Raw genomic sequence first — 26088 nt, forward strand, 5'->3', positions numbered from 1 at the left:
TCTTTGGATATATGTGCAGAATACAAGGGTAATTTAAAATTCTTTTCTCATTCATTTTTAAACTTGGCCCTCTGAGGTTGAAAAGCAATCTTTTGATCTAAAGCAGAGCTTAGCGAGTCTCTGGCTAAGCAGGGATTTGAAGCTAGATCTGCTAGGACTATCCAGTACTTTAGTCTGTAAAATCTCACTGAAGGTTTGCCATTCTTTCTAGTGCTGAAGAAAAAGGTGCCCAAGAGGTTTCTGCACCATTATGGAGGCCTCTGCTATATCCTGCCCTTTCACACTGAGGGGTGGCAGAGCAAACATGACCATGCACAGGAAGGTGGTGGTGGTCATGGCGATGTGTCCACATGTACATGTGTGTGTCCAGTTCCTGAGAAGCTTGGCCAGGGAGCATCAGCCCGCTAGAGAAAAGCAGCTGGCCATAAAACATCTTCTTGAAGAAGCTACACTCTTCTGAGTCTCTTATTTGAGAACTCATTAGCAGTGAGCCATATCAGTACCACACAGCCACATTACCAACGGAGAGGTGCAAATAAAAGGGTGGAGGGTTTGAAGCTCCTAATGGATATACTCATCCATCAAAGGAATGATCCAAAAGTCTACTGTGCAGTACTGAACAGTCAACCCCTGGCCTCCACAATCCCGAACAGGTACTGGTATTGCTGTTACTGTTGGCAGAGACAGCAACAGTTCATAGCCAAAAGCTGCAGGGTCAGGGAGACTCACTCCAGGCTCAGATTAAAGAACCAGTATTTGTTGCATTACCTGGGTCCCATGTGGCACTCCGGAGATGTGCTTGGAGCTTTATGGAGTGTGGCTGTTTAGCTTTCACTTCCTCATGAGTACAATGTAGCCATTAGTGCATTGAGCTCCAAATCAATATAGCAACCACCACTTCAGCTAATATTGTTAACTGGGTCCAAGACCTCACCACTCCTTACTGATGGAATCTCTGTGTGTTTGGGAACATACGCTACATGCATCTGTTGAACATATACATCCTACAAAACATATGGGAGCATCTGGGGCATGGAGGAAATGTGATTAATGCATAGCTGTAGCCCTGATCACAGCAGAGATTCTTGGAGGTGCCTGTAATACCAATAATAAGAAGGAATGTCAATTAAAAATACCTGGATCAAACTTCCAGAGATCGTGAAAGTGTCTGTTCAGACGTGCATTGTAGCCACCAAATATATACAGCTCTCCATTGTAGCCAACTGTAGGGAATAGAGAAAGTACATGTCAGGACACCTAAAACGAAACTCAGTTTCATATCAGTTACAACTGTAAAGTTTTTGTGCTACTCCCCTATGAACACCAGTTGTTAGGAATCACAAGTGGGGAGAATGCTGTTGCACTCAAGTTCTGTTTATGATTTTCCCATAAGCAATCCGGGTGGTCAGTATAAGAACAGGATGCTGGACAAGATGGGTCTTTGGTGTGATCCACCAGGACTCGTGTGTTATTGCATGCCACATTCAGACCTAAGGTTGTCCATTTACATTAGATTAAGAACCATCCCATATTGAAAGGAGGAGGGAGGTAAGCAACTGACTCCAAATTCTTGTCCTCTGTTTTTCCATCTTGTCCAAAATTGATAATGGGCACCTCTCCCAATGGGAGATGCACAAGACTGATTTAGATGCTGATTCCCTGTTCATTGTTGCTTTCTAAAAACAACAAAGGCCACTACTTGATCTTTTCAAGACTTGTGCCTGATTGGCCAACTACAACTTTCTCTTTAATCTTAATTAGACTTCTCACGCTCGATGGAGTGTAATGATGACTTACATGCTGAGTGGCTCCTTCTGCCTTCAGGAAGGAGGGGAGTGGGAGGCGAGTCCAGCCAAGAGTTTGTGTCTGTGTCAAATACTTTGATTCGGTTACAGTAGATCTCATTGTTGGAGTGGAATGGCCCAAAGCGGTCTGCTCTTCCCCCAAACACATACATCTTTGTCCCAATTATTGTGGCTGAGTGAAAGTCTCTCCATCGAGCTGGTGTGCCCTGAAACAAGAGACTCCTGTTAAGTAAGTCAAAGGGAAATGGAAGTTACTTTAGGAGTAAAAGATATGAAAGGGGATGTAGGTGAAAGGGGATTCTGGGTGCTCAAAATTCTGTTGACTACAAACTAAAGCAGACAAAAGTTAAATGGCAAACAGGGTCACATGCAGGACCCAAAGACACACTAACACTAATACTGACCTTTGTACAGATCAGACTCCAAATCATGTTGCTGCTATCCAATTTGTGGATGTCATTTGAAAAACAATCAGCCTGAAAGAAAGAGAAATTGTTAAACTAGTGGGGATGCTGGATCAAGCACTGCCAGGCATTCTAAAGGCCCTTGGTTATTTTGCTCTCTAGAGATAAAAACAGAGTTTAATTCTTCAGCATTTCCCTGTGGAGCTGAAATATATTAAGGGAACTGAAATAGGTGGCTCAGAAAACAAAGCAGCTGTTCAGACTGACTCACATCAGTGCACACTATCCAAACAACACATTGAATATACATATGCCACTCCAGTTTATATACAGAAAAAAAGAAGTAATGTGAGAGATTAAAACCATGATTTACAGTACACTGGTTCTGAATGTCTGGTGTGAGATGGCAAAGGCTGCCCTTTGCTCTTCTTTTAAGTAAGTGCTAAACATCAGTAGCTCTCATTAACCTCAGCTGGAGTTGTTAAAGAGTCACCAAGTCAGACCAGACAAGCCTTAAGCTAAATGTTCTGAGAGGAATGCGTAATTAGCAACAACCTGTAAAAGATACTAGGATTGCTGGGTTTGCCAAAGTTTTGTAACACTTGGACATACCATGGAGAGAGATAAAATCTTTGGATTTGCTGGTGAGTCCCTTAAATCCCATTACTATATTTTCGTTTGTTTCAGTACCCTGCCACACAGACTTTAATTAATGCTGTAAATCCACTGAAAACAAACTCATTTGCCATAAGAAATAGTCCAGGCTTACTCAACCTCAGCCCTCCAGATGTTTTGGGACTACAATTTCCATCATCCCTGACCACTGCTCCTGCTAGCTAGGGATCATGGGAGTTGTAGGCCAAAAACATCTGGAGGGCCGAGGTTGAGGAAGCCTGATCTAGTCACTGAAAATGCCAGTTAGATTCAGCTGCTTGTGTACTGCAAACAGGTTAAATCTCTGCTCAGCCACAAATCAATGGATGGCTTTTGGACACCATCTCTTCCAAATACCTCAGTCATCACCAGAAAACAGAGGTGGTCTATTATCTATTTTAGAGTAATTGCAAGAATATGCAGGAAGGGAAAACATTCTGCACATCTTACAAGCACAATTATGATTGTCTTAAGAACTTGTGGAATCTCTCTCTAGTGATGGTGAAGACAACACTAGAAAGTCATCTAGAAAGACAACACTTAGAAAGTCTAAGTCTGTTTCCAAGCATAAATTAACATCTGCTCATACTTCTGATGCAACACATCTCTTAGAAAGTTTGAAATTTTTAGTCATCTGATAGGTCAGGGACTTGAACTAGACTCCCTTTGGACTGTTTCTGTGCATAAAGGTACCCCTGCCCATACGGGCCAGTCGTGACCGACTCTAGGGTTGCGCGCTCATCTCGCTCGAGAGGCCGGGAGCCGGTGCCGTCCGAAGACACTTCCGGGTCACGTGGCCAGTGTGACGAAGCTGCACTGGCGAGCCAGCACCAGTGCCGCACACGGAAATGCCGTTTACCTTCCCGCTAGAAAGCGGTACCTATTTATCTACTTGCACTTAAGGGTGCTTTCGAACTGCTAGGTGGGCAGGAGCTGGGACCGAACGACGGGAGCTCACCCCGTCGCAGGGATTCGAACCGCTGACTTTACGATCAGCAAGTCCTAGGCACTGAGATTTTACCCACAGCGCCACCCGCGTCAATGCGCATATGCGCGTTTCTGTGCATATTATTATTATTAATTGAGTTTATACACCGCCCTATACCTAGAGGTCTCAGGGCAGTTCACAGAACAAATTAATATCTATTGATAAATAAGCAACTATTCATCCTTCTGATGCAATCCAACTTTTAAGAGGTTTGACAATTTGATCTAAGATAATTGTTTACTGCCCTTCATATAAATAACCCAGGACAGCATTCAGAACTGCAACCTGTCATAAAAAGCAAGAGGAGGAAAATACAAATGTAGTGGCTTGACAACAAAGGGAATTATGCCTGAAATGTCAATAGACTAAATTGAGTTTTGCTTTTTACTTACCAATCAACAGTACAGCAGCTTGCTTTCTAAGAGGCAAGGAGCACAGAGATGCATAACAGCAAGCAGACTTTGGCTCTAAATACATCTAGCCCTGTAGACTAAAGCTACAGTCTAATACTCTTGGGAGTAAATCCTACATGCACAGGACATGGCCTCATGCTTGGAGTTCATCAGCTACAATGAAAGTTTGGCATTATTATCAGGATGTGACAGTATGGGGTTACAATAGAGAACATTTCAGTGATCTTTTAACTTAATTCACAAATGTCTTTAAATATAATTGTTGGTAAAGTAAAGAAAGAGGGGAAAAAGTGAAGTGGGAGCAGAGGGACCATTCAGAATTCTCTTTGAATAACTTGATTTGGAAGCACCATTTCTCATGCAGACCTGAACACAAATAGCAGAGATCATAGGATAACTTACCAGTTGTTCATATCCCCCAAAGATATACATGCTCTTTCCCAAGACGCAAGCCGAATGTCCATCTCTTGCTCCCGGAACCATTCCAGAAACTTTTGGTGTGAACCATTTGTGCGTGCCTAATACGTTAAAAACAAAAAAACAGAGAGATGAGCCATTACCAGCAGACACAGAATGTCATGTTTAGGAATTAATGAAAAAGGGCATGGCCCTGGGGGAAAAATCCTAAACAAACACATATCTCTCCTTTTAAGGAAGGAAACACTTCTTTTACACACAGGACAGTGGAACAGCAGCTGCCTCTCTAGAAGCTATCTTGTAGTTCCTGAAAAACTGTGTAAAGCCACCACTCACATTCTGTGAGATTTCACTATTATCCTACTGTGTATTACAAAGTAAGAAACGGTTGCAATGTTTTGGGAAGCAATTAAACTGTAGGAGAGTATTTTTCAATATCTGAAAAGTATTTTTAATGCAAGGCTGCCTGGTTATCTGTAAAGTTAAAGCAAGCACCTGTCTCAGAAGTCCATAAAAAGAAGCACAGATAATCCTCGGAGAAGCAAGAGATTGCCTAACCACAGTTGGCAGTCAGCTTCAGTGCTTATTCCAGGAAGCAGAATGGAGCGGCCTGTTCATAATCCTCTAGCACCCAAGAATCTCTCACAACCTGGCTTCCATCCACAGCCACCCACCTAGATTAACTGGATAAGTATTCCATTCCAACACAAGGTCAATGTAAACTCTGTGGAGATTATTAGCACAAAGGGAAAGTGAGCCTTGCTCCTAGTGGGATGTGTGCCATGCTTGGATTTCTAAATCCAGTCATGTGCTACCCCTAGAGACCTCGGCCAAGAGCTACATATGAAACTAGAGACTGGAGCAGGCTGTGACATCTAATACAGATAGCATTTGCAAGCCAGCAAAGGACAATGCCTTGCAGAATAGCTTCAGGGCTTTGTCTAGCCTGAAGTGACTCATGCAAGAGGGTTTCCACCTTTTCCCATGAGAGGGGAAGGATTAGACTTGCTTTCCAGGGATGGTAGGAAATTGCACAAGCGAGTGCATCCAAGGCTGCCTAGGACTCTGGACAACAACAGTCCCTTGCAGCTTTTTCCACCACTCCTCAAACAAAAATCAGTTTAGCAGCTGTGTGATGCCCCTATGTACAACAGAATTCTATGGATATCTAGTTTTGCTCCCTAGAAGGAACTCCAAGATACCAAGAAAGAAAATTTGTTAAGAGAATTAGCTAGACCTGGAAAGACAGCCCAAGAACCGATAGCCCATCTCTCATTGCATGGAGAGTTTGTAAGATACTGGTTCTCTCATTATTTCCTTCTGCTTAGTTTCCTTCTTTCCTGTTGAACACCTTCCTCTTTCAACAAACCTTTTATGTGAAGAGTTCTGATCAGTATCTGAACTGATCTGCAACTTACACATGCAACTGTTTTAGCTGGTTTTATATATGCAGTTGTTTTGCATATGGCTTCTATTGTATGCTTCATAGGAAGTGGTTAATAAATGAAATAAAAATATGCCAACACCTTCCCTTGAGGCAGCATACCCTTTTCCTGCTACTGTACGCAGTCTCCCTGCATTGTGTGGTGCCCACAGTAGTGAGAGCATAATTTCCATGAAGCACCAGTCATGAAGACTGAAGACTGTACAGTGGGTCTCCAACAATTCCCACGTTCTTTGAAAATATTAATCACGTTTCTATAAATGTTATAATCAACAAGATGAAGTACTTTCAAACCTGCTGTTCCCAGTTTAAACCTGGAGACGAACTGCAACTTTTTAGAATATACACTTTCAGCAGCATGTGACAGCCAGGGATATGGGGAGCAGCGAACACCACTTACTGACGTCAAAGGCGTATAGGACATTGCAGGCTCCTTCAGTGTCATTGCGGCCTCCCCAAATGTAGATGGTGTCCTCAATAAGCACTGCAGAGTGTCCATATCTCATGTATGGAACTTCCCTCACATGGTCCCTGCTGTTTGTCCACACTGGTGGTAGTTTGGTCCAGCGCAGAGAGACTAAAAGGAAAAAGCCCACAGTGTTACTTGACTGGCTTGCTCTTATGCATCAGGCTGCTATGCACAGATACTAACTGACAAACAATTAAATTGCTTGGATTAACAAGTCATAATTGTTGGAGGAAATCCAATGCTGTCATGCAGTACTCTCTCTCTCTCTCTCTCTCTCGTGTGTGTGTGTCTCTGTGTGCGCGCAGATTGCAAAACATTACTTTACTCGGGGGAAATAAAAAAGAAAGAGAGAACAATGAAAAGATGCTAAAAAGGTTATACCACTAAGAGAATGTGAAAGATGTTCACCTAGTAATAATAATAACAATAATAATTTATTATTTATACCCCACCCATCTGGCTGGATTTCCCAAGCCATTCTGGGCAGCTTCCAACAAAATATTAAAATACAATAGTCCTTCGATATTAAAAGCTTCCCTAAACAGGGCTGCCTTCAGATGTCTTCTAAAAGTCTGGTAGTTGTTTTTTCCTTTGACATCTGATGGGAGGACATTCCACAGAGCGGGCACCATTACCGAGAAGGCCCTCTGCCTGGTTCCCTGTAACTTCGCTTCTTGCAATGAGGGACCCGCCAGAAGGTCCTCGGCGCTAGACCTCAGTGTCCGGGCAGAATGATAGGGGTGGAGACGCTCCTTCAGCTATACTGGACTGAGGCCGTTTAGGGCTTTAAAGGTCAGCAACAACACTTTGAACAACCTGTTGCAAATGTGTTACACTATATAGATGCTGGTGCCAGATAAAGCATACCTAATGAAAATAGTATTTTCAACCGTTGCTCCATTAAAAGAAGACATATATTCAAGAGTTCTAAAAGAATTAACACACACGAGTACAAAGCAGAGAAAATTGCTTTGAAGGCCCATTTAGGGTAATGGTTAAACATTGTTAAAAGCACACAGTGTAAAAACTCAAAATAGGAAAATGGGTAGCCAAATGACAGATTAGAATATGTAAGACAGCGCACACTAGAAAAAGTAAAAATATTCAAATCTTATTAATCATTTTAAAACAGCAGTAATCAACTAATGTACAATTCTATTGTCTATTTTCACAACAATGTTCTTGGGAACATTGGGCTAAGACAATTGCCGAAGGCTAGTGTGCTTCATTGCTGAGTATTTGAGCTTGGGTCTCTCATAACTGAATCTACTACTCTGTCCTGTTGAAACTTACTCTGCCCTACCATACTCCTGTTTGCTTCCCCTCTTCTGACTCTCCACTGGAATCTGCATATTACACATATGACAATGAAAATCTGTAATTAGCTCCATAAAACTCCATGCCATAGTGTACTACTGCTGCCAAGAGATTCTCCAGTTTAAACAAATAAAACTGTATTTAAAAAAAACACACCTTCCAATTAAGGTTAGTAAAATCAGGTATTTATATAGCTCAGCAGCATCTACGTCATACTGTGCCATTCCTGTTTAAGCACCCAAGTTTGCCACTAATTGATGAGGCTTGTCCATGCATCATCAAGTGGATCATTAGCAGGCTTTTGCACCTTCCCCAAAGAGCTTGGGGTTGGTCAGTTGTAAATGTGACATCTGGGTGAACCAACCTGTTGCAACAGAGTAGAACACAAGCTTGTTTTCTTAACCTGAATTATGAACAGGTTGCATTTTGATCATTTCTACTTGATGCTTACCATACATTATATATCAACCGGCTAGTGTCAGACTGCTGTATTATTTTCACATGGTAACAGAAGTAAAAAAAATATCAATTTAATAACAGAGTGAAAGATGTATTCATGTCACACAGCACTGAAAACTAAAATATGGTGATGGTTGCTCCATGAATTATATGATCAAAAATGTTTTCAGTTTTCAATTATATGATCAAAAATGTTTTCAGTTATGAAAGCTATCTATAGTTTCTTGCTAAATAATCAATAAGGGAAACTTTGACCATCTTGTAGTTTCAGCAGATATGTACTCCAGTTCAGAATGGTAGTTATAGGGAAAGACCTTACAATTTAAGATGCCATATTTATAGTGTTATTGAAGCTCTACCGCTTATTCCAGTGTTCACTGTATAAAGAAAACAAAGCACTGAATACTTGGATAGCTTGTTTTTGGAAAGGGATGTTGATCTAGCAAGAAAAAAATAAAATAAATGAAGTTCTGTTAGCCATCAGAAAAATAAATCTAATTTAAAAAGTAATCGCCTTTGCTTTTGTGGCTGCAAACGTGTGAAACTCTTTTTTCCTAGGACACACAATTGACGGTTTTTATAACCCCTTTGATTTTTTGCAAATATGTTTGATTTTTAATACAGTATAACTTCTGGCTTAAACAAGTAAATAATGTTCCATTTCTTTCACAGCAGCAAATCATTTCCCAACCAATGACTCATTTTTAAGGATTATTCCTTCTCCAAGGCAACCTAAAGGTTATCAAAAGATCTTGGAAAGGGAAATCATAAATCAGGGAGTTTTTCCTCCCTCAGCACTTCCTACAATGAAGCTTTGCTCCAACATTTGTTCCCCAAACTTGTTCTGATGATATACTAAAGGTCACTTTATACACAATACTTTTCCTAGACAGCAAGTAGCTCCCAAAGAGGTGAAATTTCAGCAAGATGTATACATGTATTTTTTTTAATATAAAAATATATGCATTGATTTGTTTGCTGCTATATATTATTATTGCAGTCTTATACTTTAATGTATTGTAATTCTAAGTTTTAACCTCTTGTTCATGGCTCTGATATTTTTTATAATTAATGTTGATATATAAATGATAAACAACAATAAATATAATGTTCATGTTGTGTGAAATGGCTGATTCCCATGCTCCTTAAAGACAATTCCCGCTTTTGATACTTTTAAATTCTCAGTGACCTCATCTATGTTTAACAGCTAACTGACCACTACCGAATAAGTACGGCAGCTGGGTTTGTTTGCAACAGCACGTGGACCTTTGATTTAAAGATCTCAAAATCACAACATTCAATCGTATGAAAGTGCTACTTGTTCAGCCACACTCATTTTACCTGCATTGAATACATGAACGTCGATCTGTCGCAGTGTCTCATAGTCTTCCCCAGAACAGTAACCGCCAAAAGAGTAGACTTTGTGTCCAACAGCCACAGCAGCGTGGTTTACTCTCCGGGGCCCACCTTCTAAATGCACTGTCCACCGTAACATTCCCTTTTGCAAGTGCTCAGTCCCTCCAAGAAGGGGGTTGGGGCATCAGAGTTTCATGCCAACAGGGCTACCAACCATGTTGGTATGTAGCCACAGAGCTCTGAAAAAGACAACAAATTTACAAATCTTCAAAATGCAACTGATTATGCCCACTGTAAAATGAATATGAGTCTTCCTCTATGCAACAGCTTTCCCACTGGACACGGTTTTAACTGCCTTTTTGAATATTGCATTACATTGTTCCTCTTGGGTGGGAGAAAGCAATTAGTTTTTTCTTGTTAGACTGCTACATATCTAAGATAGGGAATAGTATTTATTGAAACAGAAAAGGTGAAATATGTAATCATTCAAAAAATGGCAAAACAGGAGTGTTAACTATGTCTCAGCAGTTCAGGAGGGCAGCAAGAATAAGCATTTCCCTCTAGTCATCATTTCACAGAAGGCATACTCAACAACAGTAATGGTAAAGAGAAAAGATGTTCCCATTAGGCTGTACAGCAATTATTTGTTCTAACAGAAGGCAAAAAGAATGTTCATGGCAAATTAATCGCAACAAATGAATTTACAATTCAAGTCTTTTTTCTCTATGTGGGGCAGTTCCCAGTCAGGTCACTACAATGCCCCATCTTATATTTGTGCATCTGATTATTCCCAAATATAGAACCTTACATTTGTCCATATTGAAATTCATTTTGCTAGTTTTGGCCCAGTTCTCCAATCTGTAAAGGTAATCTTCTGAGGTATTAACTACCTCTCCCAATTTAGTAACATCTACAGGTTTGATGAAAATCCCCTCTATTTCTTCATACAAGTAATTTATAAAGATGTTGAAAAACACTGGGCCCAGGACAGAAGCTGTACCCCACTTATTTAATGCCTAACCAAAGAGAGTTCTAGAACCTGGCATCATCCAATGAAATTGAAAGATTCAAAACAGACAAAAGGAAGTGCAGTTTCACACAGCACATAGTTAAACTATGAAATAGGCTACCACAAGATGTAGTGATGGCCAGCACTTGGACGGCTTTAAAATGGGATTAGAAAAATTCATGGAGGATATAGTTAACAAAAGCTATGATGGTTGTGTGCTACTTCCAGTATTTGAGGCGGTATGCCTTTGAATACAGTGGTACCTCAGGTTACATACGCTTCAGGTTACATAAGCTTCCGGTTACAGACTCCGCTAACCCAGAAATAGTGCTTCAGGTTAAAAACTTTGCTTAAGGATGAGAACAGAAATCGTGCTCTGGCGGCACGGTGGCAGCGGGAGGCCCCATTAGCTAAAGTGGTGCTTCAGGTTAAGAACAGTTTCAGGTTAAGATCGGACCTCCGGAACAAATTAAGTACTTAACCCGGGGTACCACTGTACCAGTAAGCACAAATGGGGAGACTGCTGTTGCACATGTGTCCTGCTTGAGGACTCCCCAGAAGTACTGGGTTGGTCACTGTGAGAAAAGAGTGGTAGACTAGATGTGCCTTTGATCCGATCCAGCAAGGCTCTTATGTAATAGGAGTCCAGGCAATATATATATAGTTTTACTTGAAGGGTAAAGATCCTCTTTAATGATTTAGAGCTTTGTGTCTGGCTTTTCATCACACACAAGCAAGAAAAAAGCAGGCTGCTTATTAAAGAAGCATTTTCAAAAGTCAATCCCTTGGAGAAAATCAGTGGTTAGAGATTTAAGCCCACACATGTCTCTCCAGCTATGTGTCCAAAATAGAAGGAAAATCAAGACCTGTCTTCTGCTGTGTGATGACTGTAGTGGGAGTTCTTGAAACCTTGTCAAAAGACTTCGTGAAGTTGGAATCTTAGAGTACTTAGAGAGAGCTTTTCTCATCAGGTGTTTGAACTATGTAGGAGTTTTAAAACCAAGGAACAGAATATTCTCTACTTGTTTAACTGTTCATCTCCTGTCTGTGGCAACAAACTCAGCACCAGTCCAGTCAACTGGAAATATCCATAGGAAAACAAAATGTTTTCTTTAAGCAGAGGGCTTGCAATAAAGGCCAATAAAGCAACTGAAATCAATTTTCCAAAAAAATTGAAATCAATTAGCGTCAGCCAAATATAGTTTAGATTAGAGTAGTATTCCACCCCAAACACACAGACCAGATGTTAACACTTGAAAACTTTCCCTTTGTCTGGTGTACTAAAATATATAAATTCTTAAAAGAAAAGAGGTGAAAATTCTAGTATAAAATGCATGATGAAAGGTAACATGGTTAAGAAAGAGGCAGAGATCCAACATGTGATTCTATGATTTTATGTTATATATATTATATGGGACACGGGTGGCGCTATGGTCTAAACCACTGAGCCTTGGGCTTGCCGAATGGAAGGTTGGCGGTTCGAATCCCCATGACGTGATGAGCTCCCGTTGCTCGGTCCCAGCTCCTGCCAACCTAGCCGTTCGAAAGCACGTCGAAGTGCAAGTAGATAAATAGGTACCGCTCCGGCACGAAGGTAAACAGCATTTCCGTGTGCTGCTCAGGTTTCGCCAGAAGTGGCTTAGTCATGCAGGCCACATGACCCAGGAAAACTGTCTGTGGACAAATGTTGGCTCACTAAGCCAGTAAAGCGAGATGAGTGCAGCAACCTCGGTCGTTTGCAACTGGACTTAACTGTCAGGGGTCCTTTACCTTTTTATGGTATATATGTTAAAAACACTGACAAAATGTAACATAAAAGAAAAAGTATGAGGGATGGAGGCGCCTACAATATATATTTTTATTTCAAGAGAGAAAAATATTGGCTGAATGTATAAAGTTAGGAACACAACAATGGCTATATAATATCAGAACCCTAAGAGGAAAAGCTAGTTTATCCTAGTGCATACAAAAGCCATTTCTAAATAATGATAACATCTATTTTCCACATGCATTTTATAAGCTTCACTATAGAGGAAAATGAAGAATAGTTCAGTTTCCCAAACAAGTAATTGGGGCCTTAGTGGGGAAGCTCCTTCATGGAAAAATTCTATATATGCATCCATCATAGTTGCCTTTCAAGCACTGAGCACATCACATGCACATCTTTTAACATGAATGCAATTAAGAAATGCAATTCGGGATTTCTGCAGGTAGGGAGAGGTACTGATAAAGAATTATCCCAAAAGTTTTAGGTACATGTTATATTTTAAGGTATATGTGCCTGTGGCCAGGGACCAAAGACGGAGTTTTCTTTTGTCGTTTTTAAGTACATCTCTAGCCCACCTAGAAAGAAAGTCATGGGGCAAGGCATTCAGGTACTTTCTAAACAATTACTGTGAAATGAGTGTTAGTGTGACTACCTTATATATTTTTTCTGGTACTTAGGAATGCTCCCTGTAGACTTTAGATAGATAAATAGATTTGGAGCAATGTGTTTCCCAACCTTGTGCCTCCAGATGTTTTTGGCCTACAACTCCCATCATCCCTGACCACTGGTCTTGCTAGCTAGGGATGATGGGAGTTGTAGGCCAAAAACATCTGGAGGCACAAGGTTGGGAAGAGGTTACTTTCTGATAGGTTAAGTGATTGTGACTGACTGCAACTGGAGGTAGGACAGAAGGAAACCTAAGGCAGTGAAGGGTATTAGGCGGCTCTCCAGATATTTTCCAACTCTCAACAGCACCAGCCAGAATGGTCATTAGTCAGGGGTTATGAGAGTTCCGGTAAACTGTTTTAAACTACATTTTAAATTGTTGTAATCTGCCCAGGGACCTTAGGGTATAGGACAGGTAATAAATGGAAATAATAATGGGTGGGATTCAGCTAATGAATCCCATCAATAGAAGGTCTGCAAAAGAATTTCCTCTTGTGCAGCAGGACTTCCCCCCAACATGCCCCCCCAAATTGGCTCAAGGAGGTAGGGAGAACCCTTGGAACAGTGCCTGGGGAGAGGAGAGGGGGCACTGTTCTGTCTGTCAATCCCAAATGCTTTCCTTATAAAACAATCACCTTAGCACAACACTGAATTCCTCCCAATAGTCCAGCAAGATCTGGAGGGTCATAGGTTCCCCACTCCTGCTCCAGGGTAAGTAGGAACCTATCCATTTAGATTAAACTGAAGTCAGCATCTTGAATCTCAGCCAGAAGACAAAGGAACCGAATGCAAGTGATGGCACAACCTCTAACCTAGTGTTCATTTTATTCAATATTTTACAATGGTTAAAAATCTGCTTATATTCAAGGAAAAACTCTTTTAAGATGAGTTTGTGGCATATCACTTTAGCCCAGATACAAATATTAACAAAAATTATCCTATCACATGCTAGAAATGCGAAAAACAGAGAGGTGATTCCCACCCCCATATATGGTGGAAATGTGATTTGTCAAAAAAAACAAACTGCTAGAATAAAATTTAAAATTGTATTAAAAAGATCTTAGATGATAAAACTCCTCTCCATCTAGGTTTTTTTAAAAAAAACTGAATTATGCAGAAAGCTTGGGGCATCAGAATTTAACAAATTTGTTTCTTTCATGTTAGCCACACCAATAATAGTTTGGGTAAGACATGGGATCAATTAACACACTATCCAGTAAAGAATGTGTGGAGAAACTTCGGGAATTTGCTGCTATGGCCAAACTAACCCATTATCTCAGATTTACATGAAAAGACAAAAATATGATAGCAGTCAGATAGTTTTGTTGACTATAGAAACAATAAACAATTGTGGCCAAATGCAATATATCAGTTTGTACTGTATTAAGAATGATACAAATAGTGTTAATATAAATTATTGCTTTTTGTGCCTTCAGCAAAAAAATAAAAAAATGATAAAGGTAGCACTGGTTTCAATATTTTAAAAACAGTCTTGACCAGTAAGTGGATGTCCCAGAAATCTACAACCAGGAAAGGAACACACCACCACCAAACCCTGCTCTAAACTCATACATACGGTATACTAGAAAGTATAAGAAGACAAATCCTTGCCCCAAGGAGCTTGCAATGAAAAATCTACTAAGAGGGAGACAACTGAGAAAGGGAGAGGGCAACTGAGGCAAGGTAAACAGAGGAAGATTATGTACTAAGGTATAGCTCCAAAAAGAGCAGAAACACCAGTCCTAAAAGAAACAGACAAAAGTTAGCTCTATAAGTAAAGGAGTTTTAAATTTTAAGAAATATATGGGTCAACATCTCTTTTATGTTCCAGAACAAATGAGCCCAGCAAGAAGCAAACAAAATCTCCATTCATTTTCACACACTCTCTTCCCCCAAACACCAAAGCAATCTTGCACCCACTATTTCTCAAGTGCAGGCAAAGGACGTGTCCCTACCATGCTGTTGTCTCAGTCCTTGAGAATATGTAACCTGAAAAGCTGTGTTTCCAGCTACGTGGTTTAGTAGCACTTAAAAATAGATCCAGTCAGCTTGAGGCCGGCCATATAGACTGTTCTATTTCAGGCACATCCCAACTCACTGTTACATCCAGCAGAATAACAATCCAGCAACTTTTCTCACTCCTGACATTTATGCACTCCATTGGCTATTCATTCCAAGACAGCAGGAAATGAAAGCCAGTGTCAACACAGGCATGGTTAGTGGCCTTTCATAATGAGGAGCAGCAATGCTGACACTTGCCTAATTGCTAGGGAGACTGAGTTACTCATGCTGCTGCTAAAATAAGACAAGAAACTTGCAAATTTCTAAGATCTCCAGGACACACAACTTGAGAAACAGCCGGAAACCCAGGGATCATTCTCATGTCACGGCTTTCAGATTGAGGATGCCTTCTGAAAGTCACTGGTATGCCGCCACATGTTCTCAAATGTGAAAGAACAATAATTTTGTCCATATACAGCAAAAATCTCAGAGCAGCCAGCCTCTCAAAGAGTGACCCAGCATCTTAAAGTTTAAACAAGGGCAATATGGACTGTACACAGACAAATTAATTGCTGCAAAAGCAAACTTCTAGAATCTAGTTTGCCCTTATTCACTTTTGGGAGACAGCATAGTACATAAGGGACAAGAAGAACCACCATGGAATAGCACCCAGAAGACAAATGAGACATACAAAATAGTAGAATGTGTCCACAGATGTGAAGCCACTTCATGGTTAGTTTCTCAAAGTAAAACACAACAGAAGTTTCCTATCAATAGCATAATAACAGGGTAAGGTATGGCATGCCAGAAAAATGCAGAGCAACCAGAAGCCTAAGAAGGGCATGCGGAAAACAGATTCCCAAGGCTGAATGTACTAATCAAGCTCATTCCATGTCTCACGTAGTGAGCCATTTCCCATTTTTAATGGAAATGGAAATTGGAGTGAAAGTGAGGGGGTAACAACTGCAGAGAGGATAAAGGGACCCCTGACCATTAGGGTCCAGTCATGGCTGACTCTGGGATTGCGACGCTCATCTCGCTTTATTGGCCAAGGGAGCCAGCGTACAGCTTCCGGGTCATTTGGCCAGCATGACTAAGCCGCTTCTGGCGAACCAGAACAGCGCACGGAAACGCCGTTTACCTTCCCGCCAGAGCGGTACCTATTTATCTACTTGCACTTTGACGTGCTTTCGAACTTTAGGTTGGCAGAGGCAGGGACCGAGCAATGGGAGCTCACCCCGTCGCGGGGATTCAAACTGCCAACCTTCTGATTGGTAAGCCCTAGGCTCTGTGGTTTAACCCACAGCGCCACCCGCGTCCCTTGCAGAGAGAATATTGCACTGTTAAACCACTGAACTGCCAGAGCAAAACCCAAGTTATTTCTAGCAAAACCTTTACGCATATCATATAGGGGTTGGGGCAACAGCTGAGCTGCTGTCATGTAGCCTCAGCTGTAACTACTGAACCTGCTACCCTTGTAAGCCCCTCAACCTCATTTTCTCTTTGCTATTGGCCAAGGAGCAACAGATTTCCTTATGTTTGACAACACACTGCAGGTGTTTTAATCCTTTCTGATTCAGTACCTCCTTTTTAGCAAGACTGAAGTGACAAGCCACAAGAAAGGGATATTGTCCATACCCATTAGTAAGAATACCAGCTGTGAAAAGACTGACAGAGAAAAGGTCATACATCTGATCACTTATGTAAGCTGATTTAATAAGATGCAGTCCACGCTAAAATCAAAAGGAACCAACCTCTACAGCAAGCTACATTTACACACCACCCACACCAAGTCTACCCAGTCCCAACCTCTTTCCACCTCATGAATTTAATCTAGCTTCCCATCTCAAGCAGCACCTGCCAGTCAAGTGCTCATCCTCCTCCTCGGCTGAGCACCCGCAGGTGCCTTGGAACCTTGGGTTTTTTCTCTCTCTCTTTTCCTTTGCCTCCTTCCGTTATGCTGTACGGCCATTCTGACATCAGAGATAAGCAAACACTATAGAATTTCAAAAATTTCCAGATTAGCATCCAGACTTGATTGCTGCAATACAGTATGTTGTACATGTGGTTGTCCTTGATTATTATTTTTTTGAAATTTCAATTGTTTCAGAATATAACAGCCAGATTACTGACTAATATTGGCCATTCAGAAGCACTCATCAGCTTAAAAATATCTTCACCGGCTTCCAGTTTGTTTCCAGGAACAATTCAACATATTGTAGTGATTTTGACCTATAATGACCTATTCAGCTTGGCATCAAGTTATCTGAAGGGCTATCTACTCTTACACAGACCTTCTCACTCATTCTGTGACAGAATCTGTGTGTCAACTTTAAAAGTAAGGTAGGTGACTACTAGAGATAGGGGTTTTCATTGGTAGTGCCCTAAGTGTGGAATGCTCTCCTTCCAGTGCTACTTTATTGGTACATACAAAATTTGGACATCAGGTGAAGGCAAAAATACTTGCAGATCTTTGGAGATCATTTTGGTTTTGCTGTTCCTTGCAGTCTTAGCTATTATTTTTACTACTGGTGTGAGTTTTAACTGGCTTCTGATGTCAACGGCTGGATTTTAATTTTTTTGTATTATATTGTAAATTACTGTATTAGATGCTTCAGCTGAGATGTGACAGAGCTCATTTAGACACACAAACGATGCCTTCTCCAAAGCCTACAGAGATTAGCGTCCCACTCCATGACATTATGCTGATTTATAGATCCCTCCTATTAAATTACTAATCAGAAGACCACAATGTCAAGATTCCATCTCCAAAACCCCAAGAGGCCCAATTTGACAGTCATTCGATTCCTCAAGGAAAGATCCCAGGAATCTTAGAGGGATGTGCGTTAGATGCACGTCTCCAGGAGAAACTTGCTATAAACAGAAGTCATGAAGCAAGCCAGAAATTCCATAAACACCATTAGTCATCTGAACAGCAGAGAGAAGAAACTGCTATATTCAAACAGAAGGGCAGCTCTTGGTCGCCAATGACAGAAGCACCTGTTCAATCTCAATGCACCCTTTACCTTTTCAACTTGCTCCCACCACATCTCTACCACAATGATCTTGCAACATAGAAAAAATCAACCAGGTTATAGGGTTACATAGACTTCAAGCAATAACTTGAGTAAGGGGGAGCCACAGGAAAGGTTCAGACTCCAGGCATAGAAGGGTGTGGACAAAAAAACAAAGCCTGAGTATTTTGGACTTCTCTAATGCGGGGGGCGGGGGGAAATGAACTGTGGCCCTCCAGCTGTTGTTGGACTTCCGACAATCAGCCCCAGCCACTATGGACAATGGTAATAGATTATGGGAGGTGGATTTTAGCAACATCTGGAAGGCCAGAGGTTCTTCACTCCTGCTCTAAAGAGACTTTCCATGAAAATTATCTATGGTAATTCTGTTCTAGTTATCCTGGAAGAAACTCAAACACATTAACTATAACAGAGACTAAAAAACCTTTATATCACAATGTAATGAAATTATTTTTATCTAGCTCACTAGCTTAGAGCAATATGCCTTGAGGTGATAATGAGTTGGATGATTGCCCGTTAACTGAGGGTGAATCCTGATAAAAAAACAGGCGCTGCTAGTAGGTGGTATTTGTGATGACGCCAGATTTGCTCTGGAAGATTGGGGGGACCCCCAAAACAGACTTAGGGAGTGTGCAGGGAAAGGAGGAGAATGTTCTCCTTAGTGCTAAGCTGAATACAACCCTAAGTTTCAGTCCACACAATTTGCCTATACACATTTCAGAAGTAGCTCTCACCTAACTTTATGCAAAAGAGAACTACAACAATTTCCTTCAGGAGCTTGTTTTACAAATTCAGTTCCCTCTCTGCATCTTTCCAAAAATTTCTTCTTCCATTTTACTGCAGCTAACTCCTGCATATGCACACATGAAAAACGATAGAACAGCATAGAAATTATTTAACAAATCAATATTCTTACAATATGCTTCAATCCTGCCAAGAGTCTAACATGCTATTTACGGTATGTACAAGGTCTCTTTATGGGCAAGAAAGCTAACTGACTGAATGCAATCAGTAAACCTGCCAAGTACAATCATAATAAGCACAAGGGAAAGTATCTTAACGCTCTGTACATTATCAGAAATACAGTGGAACCTCGGTTTGCAAACGTGATCCCTGCAGGAGGCACGTTCGCAACCCGCAGCGCCGCATCTGCGCACATGTGACGCAATTTGGTGCTTCTGCGCATGTGAAAAGTGTGATCTAGCGCTTCTGCACATGCACGAGCACTGAAACCTGGAAGTAACCTGTTCCGGTACTTCAGGGTTCGGCACGGTCCATAACCTGAAAATGCGCAACGCGCAGCATTCGCAACCCGAGGTATGACTGTACTTTTTAAAGGTACTGTGTGAAACTCTGTGTGTTCCTTGATTTGTGTATCAAGTGGATGTTTACTCTGTGTTACATGTAGAAGTGACAAATTCTGATTGGCAGGGGCGACTGCCTACCATGTCTACAAGGGGCAGAATAAAGGTGTGCATTTATTACCGGTACATAAGAAGTGCACAATACTGTGTCCCCAAAACCTTTTAATGCAGATAATAGATAATAATCTATACAAAAGTAGCCAATTAAAGCTTGTAAAGCTACTTCATTTGCACAGTCTTAGAAAGGGCAAGCAAGCCAACACTTTACCTTCTAGCTTAAACAAGGCACACAGCTGCACATTCTGAGATTAGACAACTGCTCAAAAAGTGAAGTCAGCCTAAATACCCAGAACTAACCATTTTAAAATCAAGTTATAGACAAAATGATGACAGAACCCAAATTAGTGAAGCTGTTCTTAGTGAAGCAGAATGATTCTGCAGTCAAAATATAAAGACAAATATATTTGAAACCTAGCTACATGCCCACTTCAATGAAAACAGCACTAATATTGTCAATGTTTTAGTTACCATCAAAGTTAAAAAGGTAAAGGTACCCCTGCCCGTACGGGCCAGTCTTGACAGACTCTGGGGTTGTGCGCCCATCTCACTTAAGAGGCCAGGGGCCAGCGCTGTCCGGAGACACTTCCGGGTCACGTGGCCAGTGTGACAAAGCTGCATCTGGCAAGCCAGAGCCGCACACGGAAACGCCGTTTACCTTCCCGCTGGTAAGCGGTCCCTATTTATCTACTTGCACCCGGAAGTGCTTTCGAACTGCTAGGTTGGCAGGCGCTGGGACCGAGCAGCGGGAGCGCACCCCGCCGCAGGGATTCGAACCGCCGACCTTTCGATCAGCAAGTCCTAGGCGCTGAGGCTTTAACCCACAGCGCCACCTGTGTCCCTACCATCAAAGTTACCGGTACATTATTACATATTTGGACTGAAGCAGCTGCAACTTCTACAGGATACAGAAACTCTGAACAAAGCTCTAAATGTGAAATCACGGATCCTTTGTATGGTAATTTTAACTTGGAAAAAAGAAAATGTGAACACTTCTAACTTTTCCAAAAGTATGTGGGTCTGGCTTGTCATTAAAGATACATTATTTTCATTTGCCTATAATTACAGCACTCAAATGTGATTCCTTAAAGCACTCTGGTGGTTAATGTCAAAAGGTGGGTTTTTTCCTTCCATCAAAAACCTATCACATAAATTCACTGTAGCGCTGCAAAGTATGAACAACCAGATACTAATGTGCTTTAATCAACATCTATGCTAAATAGAAACAAACTAAATACAGCAAACTGACACAGCATGAAATTAAAGTGAATTCGAAGTTGCAGTGCAGAAAGAGTCTTAATGGTGCTACTGAACTCAAGAGCTAAATTGGGTTTAGTTATTAAAATCATTAATTACTACTGTTACTTCAATGTTGCACATTCTCTTTTTCATAAAAAAGATCAAAGTACTCCCGCACTCTGCCTTTAGCCTCTCTATGGAGTGCCTGCCCTGTGGAACACCCTCCCATCAGATGTCAAGGAGATAAATAACTATACAACTTTTAGAACACATCTGAAGGCAGCCCTGTACAAGGAAGTTTTTAATGTTTGATGCTTTAGCATGCCACCCATCTGGGACAACTCAGTCATATGGGCAGGGTACGAATAATAAATTATTGAGCTTGGCAGGGTGGTTAAAGTATGCGATGTGTAACTAATACATGCTAAAATCCTGATCTCATATCTTTTTTTCTCCTAAGTTACTAAGTAACTTGTTTCAAATTGTGGTTAGGACCACAGCCTAAGTGAGTAGTCATACCTCATGTTACGTTTGCTTCATGTTACGTTTTTTCAGGTTGCGTCCCCGGTGACCCGGAAGTACCGGAAAGGGTTACTTCCAGGTTTTGTCGCTCACGCATGCACAGAAGCGTTAAATCGCGCTTCGCGCATGTGCACAAATGCCAAAACGCACCACGCACCTGCGCAGATACAGCGCTTCAGGTTGCAGGCTTTTCATGGTACGAACGGGCCTCCAGAACAGATCCTGTTCGCATCCAGAGGTACCACTGTATGTGCTTCTCAGCTATCGGCCAAAAGGGCATAAGCACATTGGTATAACATATCCATGTTAGCATGAGTATGCACCATGCTAAGTTGCACTGGGAGTAGAAGCAACTAGGAAAAGCTAAGGTGAGTAGTAGGCTTGTTTACAAAGGGATGAACAGGTTTAAAAGACCCAGGAACCATTGTTTTTGAGTTGTGTGCAGAACTAATATTTGAGTTTATTATGGATAAGCTATTATAAGAAAAAGTATCACACCCAGACAACAGGATCCTGCTTATCTGGCAGATTTGAAAAGTAATCTGGCCTCAACTGGGAGTTAACAGAATTGATTCACACATGTTTGTTTACCACTTAGTTTTTCTAAACTTTATAACAAGCCACTGTGATGCTTTTGAATTATGGTGCTGGAGGAGACTCTCGAGAGTCCCATGGACTGCAAGAAGATCAAACCTCTCCATTCTTAAGGAAATCAGCCCTGTGTGGACACTGGAAGGAGAGATCGTGAAGCTGAGGCTCCAGTACTTTGGCCACCTCATGAGAAGAGAAGACTCCCTGGAAAAGACCCTGATGTTGGGAAAGAGGCACAAGGAGAAGGGGACAACAGAGGACGAGATGGTTGGATGGTGTTTGCGAAGCTACCAGCATGAGTTTGACCAAACTGCGGGAGGCAGTGGAAGACAGAAGTGCCTGGCGTGCTCTGGTCCATGGGATCACGAAGAGTCGGACACAACTAAATGACTAAACAACAACAACAACTGTGTGCACCAATTCTGTTGTTTTGATGTGATATGAAAGTCCTATTGAGGGGCTATATCTGTGGTGGTCAATTCACACATCCAATGTATACTTGAAGCTGCAGTCACCAAATGATGAACATGCATGCTTAAGCAAGTCTGTGGCTTCCAGGGATATAGACAATAAGAAAGCCTGTAACATGCTGGCCCTTGAATTTCAGTTGCCATTCCCAGGATTTGCTGACCTGAATTTTGTCCTGCTCAATGTACAATGTATCTGGATGCTTTAGACATGACAGGTGGAATATTTTCTCCATTCTTCTGAGAATGTTGATGGGAGTTCTAATCTACATTAGAATTAAGAGTTATTCCAGCGTTTCTTGGGAATAAAGAAGAAAACAATGGGGTTCTTAAATATATAAAAGTACCAAGAGTGGTGTTAAATGTAGCAGAAAGAGAAAAAAATCAACATTTTCAGCACATATCAGTAGGTGAAATGGAGGTTCCAGTCTGACCCAGGGTGCCAGAATTATTCCAGATTAAGCCTTTGGTTTATCCCAACAGCATTTTACTACATCCATCCTTCCATGCCCCACTTTCTCTTGTTTTAACCATTATCTGTTCTATACTGTTCTATATTGGGGACACTGTCAATTTTGCCCATGCATCTCAGTTCCATGTACACTGATGGCGCTGCATTATACAATGATAATAATAACACAGAAGAACGCCCCAACAAGAAAAGGAGAAAGCAGAAAACCAAACTCCATAAAACTTTAGGGATAACAGGCGTTTATTATATGATTTTTCACATATACCATCCTAATGAACACTCATAGAATCCGGACCTCCCCAAAACAGAACTAGCACCCCAGTGCAGAAAAACCACATGCCTAGAAAATACCGCAAAATGCAAACTTACGCACTGTCCAGGGAAGGAGAGAGTTGCCCTGTTTTAAGACTGCCACGGGCATTTATTTGGGAACGCTGGCACTACCCTTGGGCAGGGTGCGTTAAACGGCACCCTTGGGCAGATCACTGGTTTTTGGAGGGGGAGGGGCAGCAAACGCCAAACCGTTTAAAAGCTATTGTCGTATTTTGACCGCCGGGGCGGGGGAGGAGGTGCAGAGGAAGGAGGACAGGCCTTTTTGCAGGATCTTCTGCCTCATGCGCCAAAACAACTTGGCATGGCTTGAGGACTTTGCACTCTTGACACCGGGGGTGGAGAAGCGCGCGTGCGTGCGTGTGTTGAGGGCGGCGGGGTATGAAATCTGTCGCTCCGCTTCAGGCAGCAAAAAGACTCGGGTCGGCCCTGGCAGACACATTGACCCCCGACAGAATAAACAAATGCACCAAGCTCCTCTTAAGCCCCTGGGCTCCCCAGCGCTCACAATGCGAGCCTAACCTGTCACACCCCTCAGCCGCGTCTCTCTTTATGTATTTTCTCTCTCCCTGCAGGGACTCTATAACCGACGACGAGTCCCTCATAACAACCCCGGCGCCCCACCCCCAACCTTGACAGACGCATCCCGGCTCTCGGATCCCGGCCGCCCCAACGGTCAGCGCCGCCAACGCCGCGCGCCCGCGGCAGAACCGCCCCCCGGCCCTCCTCCACAGGGGCTCCCTCCACGCCCCGGCGCCTCAGCTGCATTACCTGCCCCCCACGGGCGAGGAGAGGGACGCGGGGCCGGCCCGCGGCCCCGAAGGGTCGCGCGAACCCGCTCTCCCGGCGCTCGTTAACGGCCCGGTCAAGCCCCGAGCTTTCTCCTCAGGCGCTCCTCAGGCGCAATCCCGATTCCCGCTCCCTCCCTCTCCAGGCCCAGCTTCGGCGCACAACGGCTGAGGATGACGCGCCACGCCCACCGAGGGGAGTCTGGGAAATGTAGTCTTGAGAGGGCCCGCAGATATAGCGAGATATAGTGTTCTTCTGTACCACGTCGCCCTGGACCCCAGCACGCCGGTTTCAAAAAAAATGGCCACGAAATGGGGCGGGCAGCGTCTTCACATACCCACGCTCGCAAAGGGGATTTTAAAAAGCCCCTGGACGCTGTAGCTCTTTCCACCACAGCTTCGCGCTGGATGAAGGTTACCTTATTTACATAACGGGTCCAGATCACTTGGTACGGATTTGGTAAAGCGATTCTGTGCACACGCGGCGGGTGCAGGTAATTTTGGACTCTGGACTGAATAGCCTTAGGTTGGTAGGTGGGTGGTGCGTGCTCCAGAAGCCAGGCTCCAGAAATAAGCCCGGAGGGAGAAAAGGAACCTGGGAGAACTGGCAGAGAAAGAAGATTTAACTACGGCTGCGTATGCACCATTTAAAGCACACTCCCCGCCCCCCAGAAGAACCCTGGGAACTGTAGTTAAAGGTGCTGGGAACTGTAGCTCTGCGGAGGGCAACTGTAGTTATTTATTGCAAGTATTTATATCCCCGTCTTTCAGCATACAAACCCTTCCAACGTGTCTTACAGGCAACATTGAATTACGTTTTTAAAAACTCACAATAAACACCTGGATCCTTCCTATAGTAGGGCGCTTGGTGGTCGGGTTGTCACCTTTGGTCGGGCAAAATATGGGACAGGTCAAGCAAAATATGGGTCCCATATTTTTCCTTGAAGAAAGGAATAATCCCTTATGATAAAGGACAGGTGGCAACCCTACTTGGTGACTTTATGCCTATATGGTGGTATACAGTGCCATTTAACACATACCCAAGTCAATGATTCATAAGACCACTGCCATCCATGACTTGATCATGGATGGAGGACTTGACCTGGCATGTGTAACAGAGACTTGGTTGGATGAAGCAGATGGGCCTGTCCTGGCCGCTGCTTGTCCACCAGGTTTCTCTTACGCACAGCAACCCAGGTCATGTGGGCGGGGAGGGGGGGTTGCAGTGATTTTTAGAAAGTCATTAGTTTGCACCAGGCATCCTATTGGGAAGACCCAGTTTTCTGAGTGCATGTTCTGGAAGTTGGGCAATAGGGGCAGTACAGGATTCCTACTGGTGTACCGACCTCCCCGCTGCACCAAGGATTCCCTGCCCAAGCTGCTTCAGGTCGTGGGGGATGTTCTCCTGGAGACACCTAGCTTGGTCGTCCTTGGGGATTTTAACATCCATGCCGACATGACCTTACAAGGGGCAGCTCGGGACTTCGTGGAAAGCATGGCCTCCATGGGGCTGTCCCTGAATACGTCTGGCCCAACCCATAGCCGCGGACATGCCTTGGACCTGGTGTTTACCTCTACGGATGTTGGTGATCTGACACTAAGTAAAAGTGAAACAAAAGAAGTGCCATGGTCAGATCACTTCCTGGTGCAACTGGACTTCTCTGCGACCCATCCCCTCTGCAGGGAGGTGGGACCAATTCGGATGGTCCGCTCCCGCCACTTAATGGATCCAAATGGTTTCCAGAGAGTGGTAGGGGATGCTTTATCCCATGTTGATGGCCTTTCAGCTGATTCCCTGGTGGCCTGCTGGAATGCGGAGTTAACCAGGGCTATTGACTGTTTGGCTCCGAAGCACCCTCTCCGATTGCATGGAGCCCGGAGAGCCCCGCGGTTTTCCACGGATCTGAGGGCAATGAAACAATCGTTGAGACGGCTAGAGCGCCGGTGGCGGATAACTCATTCCGAATCTGACCGGACACAGGTTAGAGCTCAACGCCGAGCCTACCAAGTGGCGATAGCGACGGTGAAGAATAATTTCTTCACCGCCTCTATT

General features: G+C 42.8%; 1 protein-coding gene across 8 annotated transcripts in view; it reads right to left on the reverse strand.

Moving 5' to 3' along the window:
- KLHDC3 (kelch domain containing 3) overlaps positions 1–24634 on the reverse strand; it is a 46095-nt gene extending 21461 nt beyond the window's left edge. The window contains exons 1-8 of one of the 8 annotated variants that reach the window (XM_083733670.1): positions 24455–24634; positions 22610–22711; positions 9712–9965; positions 6526–6702; positions 4667–4782; positions 2210–2281; positions 1798–2011; positions 1137–1223 (exon numbers count right to left, since the gene is read on the reverse strand). In XM_083733670.1, coding sequence (XP_083589796.1) covers positions 1137–1223; positions 1798–2011; positions 2210–2281; positions 4667–4782; positions 6526–6702; positions 9712–9865 — 820 coding nt within the window. In that variant the 5' untranslated portion in view covers positions 9866–9965; positions 22610–22711; positions 24455–24634. Of the gene's footprint in view, positions 1–1136; positions 1224–1797; positions 2012–2209; positions 2282–4666; positions 4783–6525; positions 6703–9711; positions 9966–15124; positions 15235–17027; positions 17075–22609; positions 22712–23878; positions 23936–24018; positions 24201–24454 lie in introns of those variants that run through there. The other 7 variants (XM_083733669.1, XM_083733671.1, XM_083733672.1 and 4 more) reach the window with 7 other exon arrangements.
- Positions 24635–26088: the final 1454 nt, after the last annotated feature.

Source organism: Podarcis gaigeae (assembly GCF_964106915.1).
Source record: "Podarcis gaigeae genome assembly, chromosome: 3".
Lineage (NCBI taxonomy): Eukaryota > Metazoa > Chordata > Lepidosauria > Squamata > Lacertidae > Podarcis > Podarcis gaigeae.